General features: G+C 37.4%; 1 protein-coding gene across 1 annotated transcript in view; it reads right to left on the reverse strand.

Annotated features, from left to right (window-relative positions):
- Nucleotides 1-16,093, reverse strand: part of MPHOSPH8 (M-phase phosphoprotein 8) — a gene marked incomplete at its 5' end in the record, with an annotated part of 61,413 nt that overhangs the window by 30,655 nt on the left and 14,665 nt on the right. Inside the window, 3 exons of the mRNA XM_077774697.1 lie at nt 582-681; nt 2,391-3,236; nt 5,872-6,027. Of these exons, the coding sequence (XP_077630823.1) occupies nt 582-681; nt 2,391-3,236; nt 5,872-6,027 (1,102 nt within the window). The remainder of the gene's footprint in view (nt 1-581; nt 682-2,390; nt 3,237-5,871; nt 6,028-16,093) is intronic.

The following is a 16,093-nucleotide window of genomic DNA, read 5'->3' on the forward strand; positions in this document are numbered from 1 at the left end:
CTGAGAAATTATCTCTCAGAATCACTGCTGCATGAGAACATGTGTTCCAAGTGCTTTTGGCACATGAACTAAAATAACCATTGGGGTTTATTTAAAAACTATAATGGTGAATGTACCCGATTCTAGTATTGACATATCATAGATTCTCAAGTATGGTGTATCTTGATGTGATACAAAATTTATATCCAGTATTATATGTATACAAATGACTCAATGCTAAATACAATAAATGTATTAACAGTAATTTGTCTCATTTAGCATCCACTATAAGAGACATTTACTCTTCCACCACAACTGGTTTATCATGTACTAGATCAAGTAATGGTGTATTCCATCAAAAGGAGAAACAACGAAGTTAATGGAAGAGAAAAATAATTAATCACAGAAATATGAATTGCGGTATAATAAACTAAAGTAACTGTTTAAACAAAAGTAGCATAAAGTTCTAAATTATTCAGTGAATTAAAGTTTCTAGTTCTATGACACTGCGGTTAGAAAAGAGACACGGTCTTCACAGTAAACTAAATTTTTGTGTAAAAGACTGCAATGGTAAATGATACAATGTTAGTTTTCACACTCACTCTTTAATCCCTTTGGCTCTTTACGACCTTTTTCTTCCTTGTCCAAATCATGCCTTTTCTGGTATTTTTCTTTGGGTTCATTTTTTTTAATCTCTTTCTCCTAAAAGAGACATATGTAAGATCCAAAATAAGGGCAGAGAAGACACTGATACTCTATATCTGAAGACTGGAAAATGCAGGTTCCTGGCCCCAGTGACTGTGCTGGGTACTATGGCACATGATCACGGATTATTAAATGCTTTTGCACATTAACTGCCTCAAGATTATTCCTCATCTGTGATGATTTATAAAAATATCAAATTCAAAACTCAATAACTCACTCTACAGATTTCTTCATTATTAAAAATAAAGAAAATTCCAAACAAATTTTCCTCCAGTCTTACTAACCAAACATGACTATTTTTATTTCTCAACATTCTCCCTTCTGATCATTGTAAATCTGCATATTTTTGTTGTTTAAAATTTATTTTCCTTTATTTATATCCCTTAGATTTTTTTACACAACTGGCTTCATATGTACAATTTTCTTCACTGTAACATTTTAGAAACTTTTCTATTTTTGCTACATTGACCTCATAACTAATATTTCAATGGTACATAATACTCCCAAACTTGACACAACAATATTTTCCTAATTATTTCCCTCATGGCTCAACAGACTGGTATGGGTTTTAGTGAGGCTAACACTGCCATAAGTGTCTTTGTATACCTAGCTTTTTCTTCCTTTAAAATGATTTCCTTAAGATAAATCCACAGACAGAGAATAATGGATGGAAAAAAATTTCTTTTTCATAGCCCATGATATTGTATTTATGTATACCTTCATAATGTGGGAAATACTTACATTTTGAAGCCATATGAAAATAATTTTTATAATGGGATAAAATCCTATTAAAACACATTTTTATAAGATTTAAAAGATTCACAATAGTGCTTATTATTTAAGTAAAAAAGTAGTATATTCTTTATTATTATTATTTAATTTATTTTTAAAATTTACATCTAAGTTAGTTAGCATATGGTGCAACAATGATTTCAGGAGTAGATTCCTTAATGCCCCTCACCCATTTAGTCCATCCCCCCCGCCACAGCCCCTCCAGTAACCCTGTGTTTGTTTTCCATATTTAAGAGTCTCTTATGTTTTGTCCCCTCCCTGTTTTTATATTATTTTTGCCTCCCTTCCCTTATGTTCATGTGTTTTGTATCTTAAAGTCCTCATAGGAGTGAAGTCATACGATACTTGTCTTTCTCTGACTAATTTCGCTCAGCATAACACCTCTAGTTCCATCTACATAGTTGCAAATGGCAAGATTTCATCCTTTTTGATTGCCGAGTAATACTCCATTGTGGTATATATATACCACATCTTCAGAAAGTAGTATATTCTTAAGACAATAGGGAAAATATCAAATAAGGTATGAAAAGCTGAGCTGATGAAGCTTATTTTCAGTTTTATTACACAATGTTACATATCAGCTGAGTAGCACAAAAAAAAAAAATTCTGGTTTTATTCACAAATTAGCCCTCAATTTTCTAGTTGTAGTCTAAAAGAAAGCAAATTTTAAGACTAAGAGATAAGGATGGGAGGTCCAAAAGCTGGGTGATCTTCAGCCTTTATAACTGCCTATTCTAATCACACATTAAGTAACTCCTTAATCACAGAAAAACTATTCTTATAGTTTGTTACATTTTCCTTTTTGTTTTTGTGAAATTTCTTAAATATTCAAAAGAGTGCCAGCTTGATCTGAGCATTTCTGTACTCCGTCAGACTCTGACTGCCCTTCAACTGACCCGCCCCCCAGAACTTACCTCCCCAGCTGGGTCGGTGGACCTGAGGCCCCTCTCCTCCACACCAGCTCTTGTGCTCCTCTGGGTCTGGGCGGGGGCAGGCGTCAGCTTATCTAACTCTGTGGTGCTTCTGCCTCTGTCCTGACTCCTTTGCTTCTTAGGTATAGGTTTCTTCTCTAGGAGGAGGCTCCTGTTTTCCAGTGTTTTGCTCTCTTTAAGTTCCTCAGTCTTTCTCAGTTTTTTTCTTTTTCTCTTTGCTTTGACGTCAGCATCCTCATCAGCACTCACAGAGCCATCTGGCTGTTTATCAAAAACATCGTGAATTGCATCTTGCCCTGCTTTATCTTTTGCACTTTTAATCTTCTGTTTCTCTTCTCTGTTGTCAGAATGTAAATCTTCACTGTCATCATCTTGAAAAGGGGAGTCATTAAGTACACTTGATTCAGATTCCAACTGAGATTCAACACACTTCTCTTTTTTTGTTTTTCTGTTTTCTTTGGAATCTTCTCTTATTTTTGCCTTTAAATCTCTGACATCACCCTTTTTACCTTTCTTTAATTCCTTAGTTTCTTTTGTGTCCTCTTTTTTGGGCTTTTTGGATTCCTTTATTTCTTCTTTGGCTTCTGAAATTCTTTTCTTTGTCCTTAAATCAAAAACTAAACTTTCAGAGGAGCTCTCCAGGTCTGGTTTGGATTTATCTTTTAGCTTCCCAGTCTTTGCTTTTCTCTTTTTCAGATCATCTGGACTTTTCTCTTCTCTATGCCTCAATTTTTTCTTTTTTTTCTTTGGAGAAGTATCTTCTTTTGTGTCACTTTGCTGATCACTATCAGAATTTGCCTCAAATATGTCATTATTTAAGGACAGTCTCTATAAGATATAAAAAAGGCTTAAACACTCATTAACATAGTAATCTGAAAAGTAGTACTAATGAAATCTGGTAGTAATGCTTTCTTTTCCCCCAAGCAGTTTCTCTATCTTTTTAAAAGTATTAATTGAAGTTGTCTATTGCTTATGTCCCTGATTTAGCATGTAGGTCTTGGTTGTGATAGCGAGCATCGTTTTTAAATGAAAGCATATAAACACAGTGAAAAAAATGTTAGTGCCACTGAAGGCCCTAAACTAAAGCAGAAGTGAATAATAATGGCCTTATGAATGGTGGTTTTACATGATCTAAAGTTAGAATTTTCAAAAAACATCAAGAAAGTAATTGTACAGGGGCGCCTGGGTGGCTTAGTCGGTTAAGCATCCGACCTTCGCTCAGGTCATGATCTCGCGGTTCGTGGGTTCAAGCCCCATGTCAGGCTCTGTGCTGACTGCCAGCTCAGAGCCTGGAGCCTGTCAGAGTGTCACTCCCTCTCTCTCTGACCCTCCCCTGCTCACGCGGTCTCTCTCTGTCTCCTAGAAATAAATAAAAAAAAAAAAAAAAAAAAAAGAAAGAAAGTAATTGGTACAGAACTGGTTGTCAAAAACGTAGTTACCAATCCAAAAGCAAGGTTTTTTAAAGGCTGGATCTTAAATATCCTTAAACTTGCTCTTGTATTTCACAGCTACATAAGGGATAAGCAAGACTGCACACAAATCTTACTTCCCTAACTGATCTGATTTGTGTTGTATAATCTGAAATACCTTCTATGGAAAATATATTGTCCTTTTCTAAAAAATACCAAAACAAACCCCATAAATTAACAAACAAAACCACAAAATTATAATAAAATTATAATTAAAATTATAATACTTATAGACACAAAAATACTATGCAAAGTATTTTTAGTTCCCATTTCCCCAAATTCTTTCTTCTAAATGACTTGGGAGTGGTAAGGGAGGGAAAAGATAGGTACATTTACCAAATGTTTTCCCAATAGCATGTCAGAAATGAATGCCACGAAGGTTACAGAAACGGTGAGAGTGCAGTGGAGCTGGGGCAAGGTTTTCAATCTCCCTGAATCGCTCCATAAAAAGACAAGGTTAGGGTGCCTGGCTGGTTCAGTCGGCAGAACAGGTGACTCTTATTTTTTTAAAGAAGTTTTTTAAATGTTTATTTTTGAGGGGGGGGCAGAGAGAGAAGAGGACAGAGGATCCCAAGCAGGCCCCGCACTGCCAGCACAGAGCCTGATGCAGGGCTTGCGCTCACGAACTGTGAGATCATGACTGGAGCTACCCAGGCGCCCCTGCAAGTATTATTTTAAATGTGGTTGAGACTCAAACTGTAGGGAAAGAAGATCCACATTCAGTCCTTAAAGACTTCAAATAATTAAGAATCTATCTCTTGTGAAAATTTTCACTATATAGTTCTCAGTTCGAGAACCTCTGCCAGTATTCTAAAAATAATTACAATAATTGCTAATGTAAAAGAAAACTAAAAGTAAAAGCAAGAAGTTGAGTAAGAGTTGGTTCAATTTATAAACAGAAGCTATGAATGAAATTTACATGGGATAGTACAATGGGAAAGTCTTACAAGATTCATAAAGCCAATTCAATTATTTGTGGAATAAGAGGACTAAGGATAAAACAATAGACAAATTCATAGACGAAAACTCTTACCCCAAGTTTTTACATCTGTTTTAATATTATCCCATACTAGCCGCCCATCAAATCTTTTTCTAAACTGATGACACAAGTTTAACTTATCTAAGCTCAGCTCCTTTGATCTCTTTATCCTTCCTTTTTATCAAAAAGAGCTTACTATGGGGCGCCTGGGTGGCTCAATCAGTTAAGCATCTGACTTTGGCTCAGGTCATGATCTCACAGTTCATGGGTTCGAGCCCCAGGTCGGGCTCTGTGCTGACAGCTAGCTCAGAGCCTGGAGCCTGTTTCAGATTCTGTGTTTCCCTCTCTCCCTGACCCTTCCCTGCTTACGCGGTCTCTCACTCAGAAATAAATAAAACATTTTAAAAAATTAAAAAAAAAAAAGAGCTTACTAAAAAGCAGTGAAGTAGCTAAAAACTAAAGTCAGAATAGAAGCGAAAAACAAAAGACTTGGATAATCAAATCTGTGAATAATATGTAATAGATTAAAATTTATAGCTTTATAAAATGACCTAAGATTTATTTTATTTTAATTAGCATATAAATCAGACATAAGAAATATGTTAATAATGCAGACAAAATATAAAAGTATGCACTGCATAGTGGTAACATGAATAGTACAGAATATATTCCTAAGATACACAAAAACAAGATGCTCTCACACTTGGACAAATAAAGTTCTGACATGTTTTTAACACCCCATTTTCACCTTACTCTTTAGTGAAAGGAAAATATTAATCAGCATGTCCAAACTACACTTGTTCATCAACTGTGATCATAGGTTGACAACAGAAAGAAGAGTTTGGCAAAAATCAATTTAAACATTCTATAAGAATCAATTAGCTATACAGAATTTACAATAGGAAAACTATACATTTTATTATTATTTATAAATTCTTTACTGTACTTTCCTCATATCACTGAAGTCTGTAAGTTTATTGTACTAAAAAAAGAAAAATGAAATAACATATAATACCTGAATATCCTTCTTGACTGGCTTAGCTTTGTTCTCCACCATTTTCTTCCTAAATTCAAGAAGAACTTCTTTACAGTCCTCAAGATGAATCTCAGGCTCCCAGGTATCATCATCTGATGTGTATCCTTTCCATCGAACTTTGTAAAGGATTTTACCCTGTTACAGAATTAAAAACAGGCAAATAAAGGATATTAAATTTGATAATCTAAGTGATTAAATTTCCCGAAACATAAAACCCTGAGAATGCACGAATAAACTTGAAATGGAGATTATCATTATAAAGTATATTCATCTCTTGAAGCTAGTGGGCTTAAGAAAAATCAGTGTCACATCAAAAGTAAAAATAAACAAATGGGACTATATCAAACTAAAAAGCTTCTATACTACAAAAATGAAAAAGCAACCTACTGAATTGGAAAATATTTGCAAATCACATGTCTGATACAGGGTTAATATCCAAAACATATAAAGAACTCATACAACTCAATCAAAAAATCCCCAAAACAATCGGATTAAAAATGGGACAGATCTTTCCAAAGAAGCCATATAGATGGCCAAGGAGGAAAGATGGCCAACAAACACATGAAAAGATGCTCACCATCACTCATCATTAGGGAAATGAAAATCAAAGACACCATGAGATCTCACCTCATACCTGTTATTATAAAAATTAAAAAAAAAAAAAAACCCACAAGAAATAACAAGTAGTAGCAAGGATGAGGAAAAAATGAAAACCCCTGTGCAATGCCGGTGAGAATGCAAACTGGTTTAGCCACCATGCAAAAACAGTATAAAGGTTCCTCAAAAAATTAAAAAAACACAAACTACCATATGATCTAGCAGTTCCATTTCTGGGTATTTATCTGAGGAAAACAAAAACACTAACTTAAAAAGATAAATGTACCCCCATGTTCACTGCAGAATCACTTCAATAGCCAAAAAGTGGAAATAGCCCAAGTGTCCTCAACAGATGAAGAAAATGTCGTGTGTGTGTGTGTACACACACATACATACACACACTTGTGCATGCATACACACACGATGGAATATTATTTGGCCATAAAAAAGAATGGAATCTTGCCATAAGCAACATGTTTGGACCTCAGGGACATTATACTAAATAAGTCAGACAAATACTGCATGATCTCACTTATGTACGGAGGGTAACAAAACAAAATGAAAACCCAAACTCACAGATAACAAGAACAGACTGGAGGTTGCCAGAGGCAGGGGTTAAGAGTAGAAGATAAGATGAAGGGGGTCAAAAGTCACTGACTTCCAGTCATAAAAGAACTCATAGGGATGTAATGTGCAGCACGGTGACCACAGTTAATAATACTGTACTGCATACTTATAAGTTGGTAAGAAAACAGATCTTAAAAGTTCTCATAAGAAAAAAGTTTGTAACTATGTAAGATGATGGATGTTAACTAGACTTAACTGTGATGATTTTGCAGTGCATAAAAATATTGAATCATATGTTGTACACCTGAAACTAATACTAATACTACTGGCATATGTCAATTATACCTCAATTTTTAAAAATTAAAATACATAAGCCATATTACTGATCTACTATTTATAAGTTGAAGATTGAGGTCTTTCTCTGATTATATAAGCAATATGTAATCTTTGAAAATGAATAAAAAGGAGGAAGAAAACAAAAACCACTCATAGAATACAGATAACAATTCGACCTATTTCCCACTCTACATTTACAAATGTATTAATAAATGTCATCATAAATATGTATTTCACACATATTGCTTAGAACACTAAGTGTATCATTTAGATACTTATCTAATACTATCATTTTACTTTCTTTTTTCACTTAGATATGGAACATTTCTTGTTTTAATTTTTTAAAATTTTTAAAAATGTTTTATTTATTTCTGAGAGAGAGAGAGAGAGAGAGAGAGAGAGAGTGTGAACAGGGGTCAGAGAGAGAGGGAGACACAGACTCCGAAACAGGCTCCAGGCTCTGAGCTAGCTGTCAGCACAGAGCCCAACGCCGGGCTCAAACCCATGAACCATGAGATCATGACCTAAGCCAAAGTCAGACGCTTAACCGACTGAGCCACCCAGGTACCCCTTAATATTTTTCAAAAGTATGATTTTTACTGATTGTTCTAAGTACAATAAAAAATACAAAAAAACCTCTCCCTTTGGAAACCAAAAGTTGTTTTTCCAATTTCTGTTTAAGCAAGGCTACTACATACTTGTGCATCTCTGATCAGGTTGCTACGATAAAGTCCCCAAAGACAGATCAATTGGAGCAAATAATAAAGCCATTTAAACACTGTTAAGAGTCACCTAGGTGGCTGTTGGTTTGAGCATCCAACTTCAGCTCAGGTCATGATCTCGTGGTTTGCAGTTTGAGCCCTGTGTCGGGGTCTGTGCTGACAGCTCAGAGCCTGGAGCCTGCTTCAGATTCTGTGTCCCCCTCTCTCTCTGCCCCTCCCCTACTTGCATTGTTTCTCTCTCTCTCTCTCTCACAAAAATAAACATTAAAAAAATTTTTCATACAAAAAATTTATACAAAATTTATACAAGAGCTGGCTGTCAGCACAGAGCCCGACGCGGGGCTTGAACCCACAAACCATGAGATCATGACCTGAGCCGAAGTCGGATGCTCAACCGACGGAGCCACCCAGGCGCCCCTGGTTTTACATTTTTAAATGTTTGAAAACAAATCAAAAGAAGAATTACACTGGAATCAAGTATTTTACAAGTCTATCATCCATGGCCTAAATCCTGGCATTTATTAGCTCATTTAATCTTTACAACAACACTGTGAAGTACTATTACTCATTTTATAGAGGAAAGTGAAGCTTCTAGAAAAAGTAACTAGTAAAAGTTACACAGCTCAAGAGTAATTCAGCTGAAATTAAAACCCAATGGCACCTAACCAGTTTTTGCATATGTAACGTTATCCGACACAGTGAGGGCAGGATGTGTTAAGTGCCCAAGGGCGGATGCAGTTAACACATCTCAAGAGAGATCACTGTCTTGGAGAGAAGGAAGGATTTTTAGGAGAATGAGGTCATGTCTTCACCATGAACATTAACTGTAAAACACAATTTTGCCTCTCAACCGACAAAGTATGTAACGTTTACTATATGGCAATTTACCAAAGTCTGCTGACTTCAGCTCTATGACCACTTACAGAATTATTATGCCATTCATTTTTTCTTTCAAAAATTACCTACAATGCACCAACTTTCACCACTGCTATTCAACACCGTACCAGGAGTTCTAGCCAGAGCAATTAAAAGATGTAAAAGGCATTCAAGTTAGAAAGGAAGAAGTACAACTATATTCATTCTATATAGAAACTCCAAAGAATCACAAGAAAATGACTACATTTAATAAATTCAGTTTGAGTAGTACAAGAGTAACACAATAATCAGTTGTGCTTCTACACACATGTAATGCACAGTCCAATTTTTTCCAAGTTTTTCCCTTCAATTTTTATTTTAATTCCAGTGAGTAAACACACAGTGCTGTATTAGTTTCAGGTGTGCAATATAGTAGTTCTACACTTCCATAATCGCCCTGTGTTCATCATGACAAGGGCATTCCTTAATGCCCCTCACCTATGTAACCTACACCCCATCTGCCACCCCTCTGGTAACCTTCAGTGTGTTCTCTATAATTGTGCTTCTTGATTTGTCTCAGTCTCTCTCTTTTTGCTCTTTGCTTGTTTGCTGTTTCTTAAATTCCACATGAATGAAATCATATGGTATTTGACTCTGACTTATTTCACTTAGCATTATACTCTCTAGCTCCATCATTGTCATTGCAAATGGCAAGATTTCACTCTTTTTGAGCTGCATAATATGCCATTATATATACACACACACACATCTTTATCCATTCATCCATCGATGGACACCTGGCTGCTTCCATATCTTGGCTATTATATAATACTGCTATAAATACAGGGGTGCATGTATCCCTTTGAATTAGTGTTCTTGTACTATTTGGATAAACACCCTGTAGTCTGCTAGATGAAAAGGTAGTTCTATTTTTAACTTTTTGAAGAAGCTTCATACTGTTTTCCACATCTGTGTATCTTCTTGGCAAAAATATCTGCTCGTGCCTTCTGCTCATTTCTTAAGTGGATTTTTGGGTGTTGAGTTTTATTAGTTCTTTATACATTTTGGATACGAACCCTTTATTAGATATGTCACTTGCAAATATCTTCTCTCATTCTTCAGGTTAACTTTTAGTTTTGTTGACTGTTCCTTCACTGTGCAGAAGCTTTTTATTCTGATATAGTCCCAATAGTTTTTTGCTTTTGTTTCCCTTGCCTTAGGAGACCTATCTAGAAAAAAGTTGCTATGGCTGATGTCCGAGAAATTTGTACCTGTGCTCTCTTCTAGGATTTTTACGGTTTCAGGTTTTACATTTAGGTCTTCAATTAATTTCTTCCCCCTGTACAGTATAAGAAAGGGTTCCAGTTTTCCCTTTGTTTTCTTCCATTATTCCATTTGTTGAAAAGACTGTCCTTTTCTAAATGGATACTCTTTCCTGCTTTGTCAAAAATTAACCGACCATTATAATTGTGGGTTTACTTCTGGTCTTCTATTCTGTTCCATTGATCTATGTGTCTATTTTTGTCCCAGTACCATACTGTTTTGATTACTACAGCTTTGTAATATAACTTGAAGTCCAGAATTGCGAGGCCTTTAGCTTTGCTTTCTTTTTTCTCCCCTGCAAGATTCCTTTGGTTATTTGGGGTCTTCTGTGGTTCCATACAAACTTTAGGATTCTCTGCTCCAAGAAATGGTTCCTAAAAATTTCAGGTTCCATGAAAAATGCTATTGGTATTTTGATAGAGATTACAATAAGCATGTAGATTGCTTTGGGTAGTACAGACATTTTAACAATATTTACCCTTCCAATCTATGAGCAGGAATGTCTTCCCATTATTTGTGCCATCTTCAATTTCTTTCATCAGAGTTTTATAGTTTCCAGAGTACAGGTCTTTCACCTCTTTGGTTAGGTTATTCCTAGGAATCTTATTTTTGGTGCAACTGTAAATGAGATCATTTTCTTAATTTCTCTTTCTGCCGCTTCACTATTGGTGTATAGAAATGCAACAAAATTCTGTAAATTGATTTTGTATCCTGTGACTTTATTAAATTCGTTTACCAGTTCTAGCAGGTTTTTGTGGAGTCTGTGGGGGTTTTCTGTATAGAATATCATGTCATCTGCAAACAATGACAATTTTACTACTTTCTTACCAATCTGGATGGCTTTCATTTCTTTTTATTGCCTGACTTTGTTATTCAACATTGAATAAAAGTGGTGAGAGTGGGAAAAAGCTCAGTTTTTTCCCCATTAAGGATAATGTTAGCTGTGGGTTTTCCATATATAGTCTTTATCATATTAAAGTATGTTCCCTCTAAACCTACTTATTTGAGGGTTTTTATCATGAATGGATGTTATACTTTGTCAAATGCTTTTTCTACAACTGGAAATGATCCTATAGGTTCTTATCTTTTCTTCTTTATTAAGTTTATTTTGAGAGAGTATGTACACATGTGCAAGTGGGGGAAGGGGAGAGAGATTGACAGAGAGATGGAGGGAGAGAGTGAGAGGGGGGAGAGACAGAGAGAGAGAGAGATGGAGGGAAGGAGAGAGACAGAGACAGAGACACAGAGACAGAGAATCTCAAGCAAGCTCCATGCTGTCTGCACTAGTCCAACGCGGGCTTCATCCCATGAACCATGAGATCATGACCTGAGCTGAAATCAAGAGTCGGATGCTCAACCAACTGAGCCACCCAGGTGCCCCATCATCCTTTCTCTTACTGACGTGATGTACCATGTTGATTGATTTGCAAATACTGAACCACCTTGGCAACACAGGAACAAATCCCACTCGACCATGGTGAATGATTTTTCTAATGTATTGTTAGATCTGGTTTCCTAGTATTTTGTTGAGGATTTTTGTATTTGTGTTCATCAGGGATATAGGTCTATAGTTCTCTTTTTTACTGCTGTCTTTATCTGGTTTTGGGATCAGGGTAATGCTGGCCTCATAGAATGAATTTGGAGGTTTTCCTTCCTTTTTAATTTTTTGGAATAGTTTGAGAATAGGTATTAACTCTTTAAATGTTTGGAAGAATTTGCCTATGAAGTCATCAGGTTCTGGACTTTTGCTTGTTGGGAGATTAAAAAAAAAAATTTTTAATGTTTTATTTATTTCTGAGAGAGAGACAGCGTGAGCAGGGGAGGGTCAGAGAGGGAGGAGGGAGGCAAGATGGCGGAGAGGTAGGGAGCTCCCTGCATTTCGCTTGCACCCATCTCTCAACCAGAGAAGGCCTGAAGTCATAGGACACTGAGCCACAGGAGTCTGGGAAGAGAAAGAGACAGAATACACTGAGAAGGCAACCTCATAAGTGCATGAGTGCGAACTGGGGAAGATAAACGCAGGCGGGGACAGGAGATACGGAGGGAGGGGACGGAGCCCCCTCTGCGGGAGCCGCGGCAAGTCGAGGGGAAAGGAAAGAGCGGCTGAAACTGGTCAAGACACTGTCCCTGTCCCTGGAGAAGAGAAAAACCTTGGCTTGGAAAGGGAGTGTTTTTAGTTCTGGCTGGGGTGCTGACTTTGAACCAGGTGCCCCTGGTCCCATAGGGCGTCAGGAAAAACTGCTCTGCTGCGCTCCCGGCACCACCCCCGGCGGCGGTGTGGACGCTGCGGGCCTGAGTTCCCCGAGCCTGACCCCTGGCAGCGCTGAGGCGTCCGATCCCAGGTCATGCGGCTGCTTGACCCTGGCGGACCTGAGGCTGTGCCCCCCCCCCCACTTGACCCCCGGCAGCAGGGAAGCAGCGACCTGCAGGACTGTGTTGCGAAGGAACCTGGAAATGAGAAGGGGCGTGGGGCATAGAAGCAGCCCACCCTGGCTACGCCTGCAGCACAAGGATATCAGGACCCCAGCACAAGGAGTGATTTGCAATGCTTGGTTGAGAAGGGACTGGGGCGATGCCATTTTCTCCCCACAACCACCAAGGTGGGGCCTTAGTGAGCCACCAGCGGATACAGTGGAGGTGAGACCTGTCTACACCAAACCATGCCCGTCTCCACCAGAGAGCTGCCTGTTTGTTTGTTTTTTAACCTGAGCCTGGGGCAAGACCAACTTGGGTGCACTGCCATGATTAATCCTAGATAATTCTTTCTACTCGGATATATTCTCCCTTTTCTCATTTGTAACCCTCTACTCTGCTGGTCGGGGCACTCTGGTCACTGGTTTGCTTAAACAGTCACATTTAATCCACTCTCTAGATGTACACTCTATACCTCCATCGCTACCTTTTTCTTTCTCTTTCTATGGAGGAATAGGACTATATAGTTTCTCTAAGTAACATCTTCATTTCTTTCTCCACACCTCTAACCATATTCTCTGATATCTCCCTCTGAATCAAGCCTATTAGTCTCTCTGCCTGGTCATTTCATTTCCAATTTCACTTTCTCCCCACCCTGTCATTTCTCTCCTTGTATATGCGCTTCTATCAGCACTGCCTACACCTGGCTCTTTATTTGTAGCTGGGAATTCTGGTTTTATGCTTTTAGTCTGTCCTTTGTCTTTTGGGCTTTTTCTTTTTTCTTTTCTTTTCTTTATTTTTTATTAATTTTTATTTTTATTATATATTTTCACTCCTTCCTTTTTTTTTGTTTTTTGTCCCTTCCTTTTTTTCTTTTTCTTTTTCCCTTTCAGTTTGCATGAATTTGTCTGTGTGTTTGTGTACCTTTGTTCCCTGTGTGGTTGTCTGTTTTCTTTTCCAGGGCTGCCTCAAGAAACAAGCCAAAGTACACATGATAGAGTGTCCCAAATACCACTACGAGTAGGGAAACAAAATAACCAAAATCTAAACAAGAGAAACCAAGAGACACCATTCAGAGAACACTTCCTGAATGGACAGGCCCTGGACAGTCAAAGAGCCCTCATTAATATAGCAGCACCAACAGGGGCAGAGTGCACAACTAGCTTTTAAAATTAACAAGAGATAGAAAGCTGACCAAAATGACGCAACAGAAGAACTCTCCTTCAAAGAAATTCCAGGAAGAATTGACAGCTAAAGAACTGCTCAAAACAGATATAAGCAACTAACTGAACAAGAATTTAGAATAGTCATAAAATTAATCGTTGCGCTTGAAAAAAGCATGGAAGACATCAGAGAAACTATTGCTACAAAGACAATAAAGCTTAAAAATAGTTGTGTATTAAAAAATGCTATAGATGATATACATAATAAAATAGAGGCGTCCAATGCACGGATTGAAGAGGCAGAGAGGAGAATGAGTGATTTAGAAGACACAATTATAGAAAGAGAGGAAGCTGAGAAAAAGAGATACATTGATCCAGGAACACAAAAGGAGAGTTCGAGAGCTGAGAGATACAATCAAACAGAATAATATCCATATCAAAGGAATTCCAGAAGAGGAAGAGAGGAAAAGGCACTGAAGGAGTCCTTGAACAANGACCCTATTAAAGAACGAATGGGACAATCAGGTAATTAGAGAAGAAATTAAAAAATATATGGAAACAAATGAAAATGAAAATACAACAATCCAAACTCTATGGGATGCGGCGAAATCAGTCCTAAGAGGAAAGTACATTGCACTCCAGGCCTATTTCAGAAATTAGAAAACGCGCAAGTACAAAATCTTACAGTGCACTGAAAGCAACTAGAGGCAGAGCAACAGGAGCACCCCAAACCCAGTAGAAGAAGGGAAATAATAAAAATCAGGGCAGAAATAAACAATATAGAAATAAAAAAAAAAAAAAACAAATGAAAAGNATTCACACGGGAAGAGATAGAAAATCTAAGCAGACCCATAACTAGTGAGGAAATCGAAACAGTTATCAAAAAATCTCCCAACAAATAAGAGCCCAGGGCCAGATGGCTTCCCTGGGAAATTCTACCAGACGTTTAAAACAGAATTAATACCCATTCTTCTCAAGCTATTCCAAAAAACAGAAATCAAAGGAAAACTTCCGGACTCATTTTATGAAACCAGCATCACTTTCCCAAGCCAGACAGAGACCCAGCAAAAAAAAGAGAACTACAGGCCAATATCCTTGATGAATATGGGTGCAAAAAATCCACAGCAAGATACTTACAGATTGAATCCATCAGCACATAAAAAGAATTACCCACCATGATCAAGTGGGATTCATTCCTGGGTTACAGGTCTGGTTTAATATTCGCAAATCCATCATGTGATTCATCACATTAACAAAAGAAAAGATAAAACCCATATGATCCTGTCGATAGATGCAGAAAAAGCATTTGACAAGATACAGCATCCCTTCTTAATAAAAACCCTTGAGAAAGTCGGGACAGAATGAAATTACTTAAACATCATAAAAGCCATCTATGAGAGGCCCTCAGCTAACATCATCTTCAACAGGGAAAAACTGAGAGCTTTCCCCCTGAGATCCAGAACACGACAGGGATGTCCACTCTCACCACTGTTGTTTAATATAGTGCTGGAAGTCCTAGCATCAGCCATCAGACAACTAAGGAAATAAAAGGCATCAGAATTGGCAAAGAAGTCAAACTGTCACTTTTTGCAGACGACATGATACTCTACACAGAAAACCTGACAGACTCCACCAGAAGCCTACTAGAACTGATTCAAGAATTCAGCTAAGTTGCAGGATACAAAATCAATGTACAGAAATCGGTTGCATCTTTATACACCAATAATGAAGCAACAGAAAGAGAAATCAAGAAACTGATCCCATTCACAATTGCACAAAAAAACCATAAATTACCTAGGAATAAACCTAACCAAAGATACAGGAGATCTGTATGATGAAAACTACAGAAAAATTATGAAGGAAACTGAAGAAGACACAAAGAAATGGAAAAACATTCCATGCTTATGGATTGGAAGAATATTGTTAAAATATCATCACTACCCAAAGCCACCTACACATTCAATGCAATCCCAATCAAAATTGCACCAGCATTCTTCTCAAAACTAGAACAATCCTAAAATTTGTATGGAATCACAAAAGACCCCAAATAGCCAAAGTAATATTGAAGAAGAAAACCAAAACGGGAGGCATCACCATCCCAGACTTTAGCCTCTACTACAAAGCTGTCATCATCAAGACGGTATGGTATTGGTACAAAAACAGACACATAGACCAATGGAATAGAATAGAGAACTCAGAACTGGACCCACAAATGTATGGCCAACT

Source organism: Crocuta crocuta, unplaced genomic scaffold (assembly GCF_008692635.1).
Source record: "Crocuta crocuta isolate KB4526 unplaced genomic scaffold, BGI_CrCroc_1.0 scaffold277, whole genome shotgun sequence".
Lineage (NCBI taxonomy): Eukaryota > Metazoa > Chordata > Mammalia > Carnivora > Hyaenidae > Crocuta > Crocuta crocuta.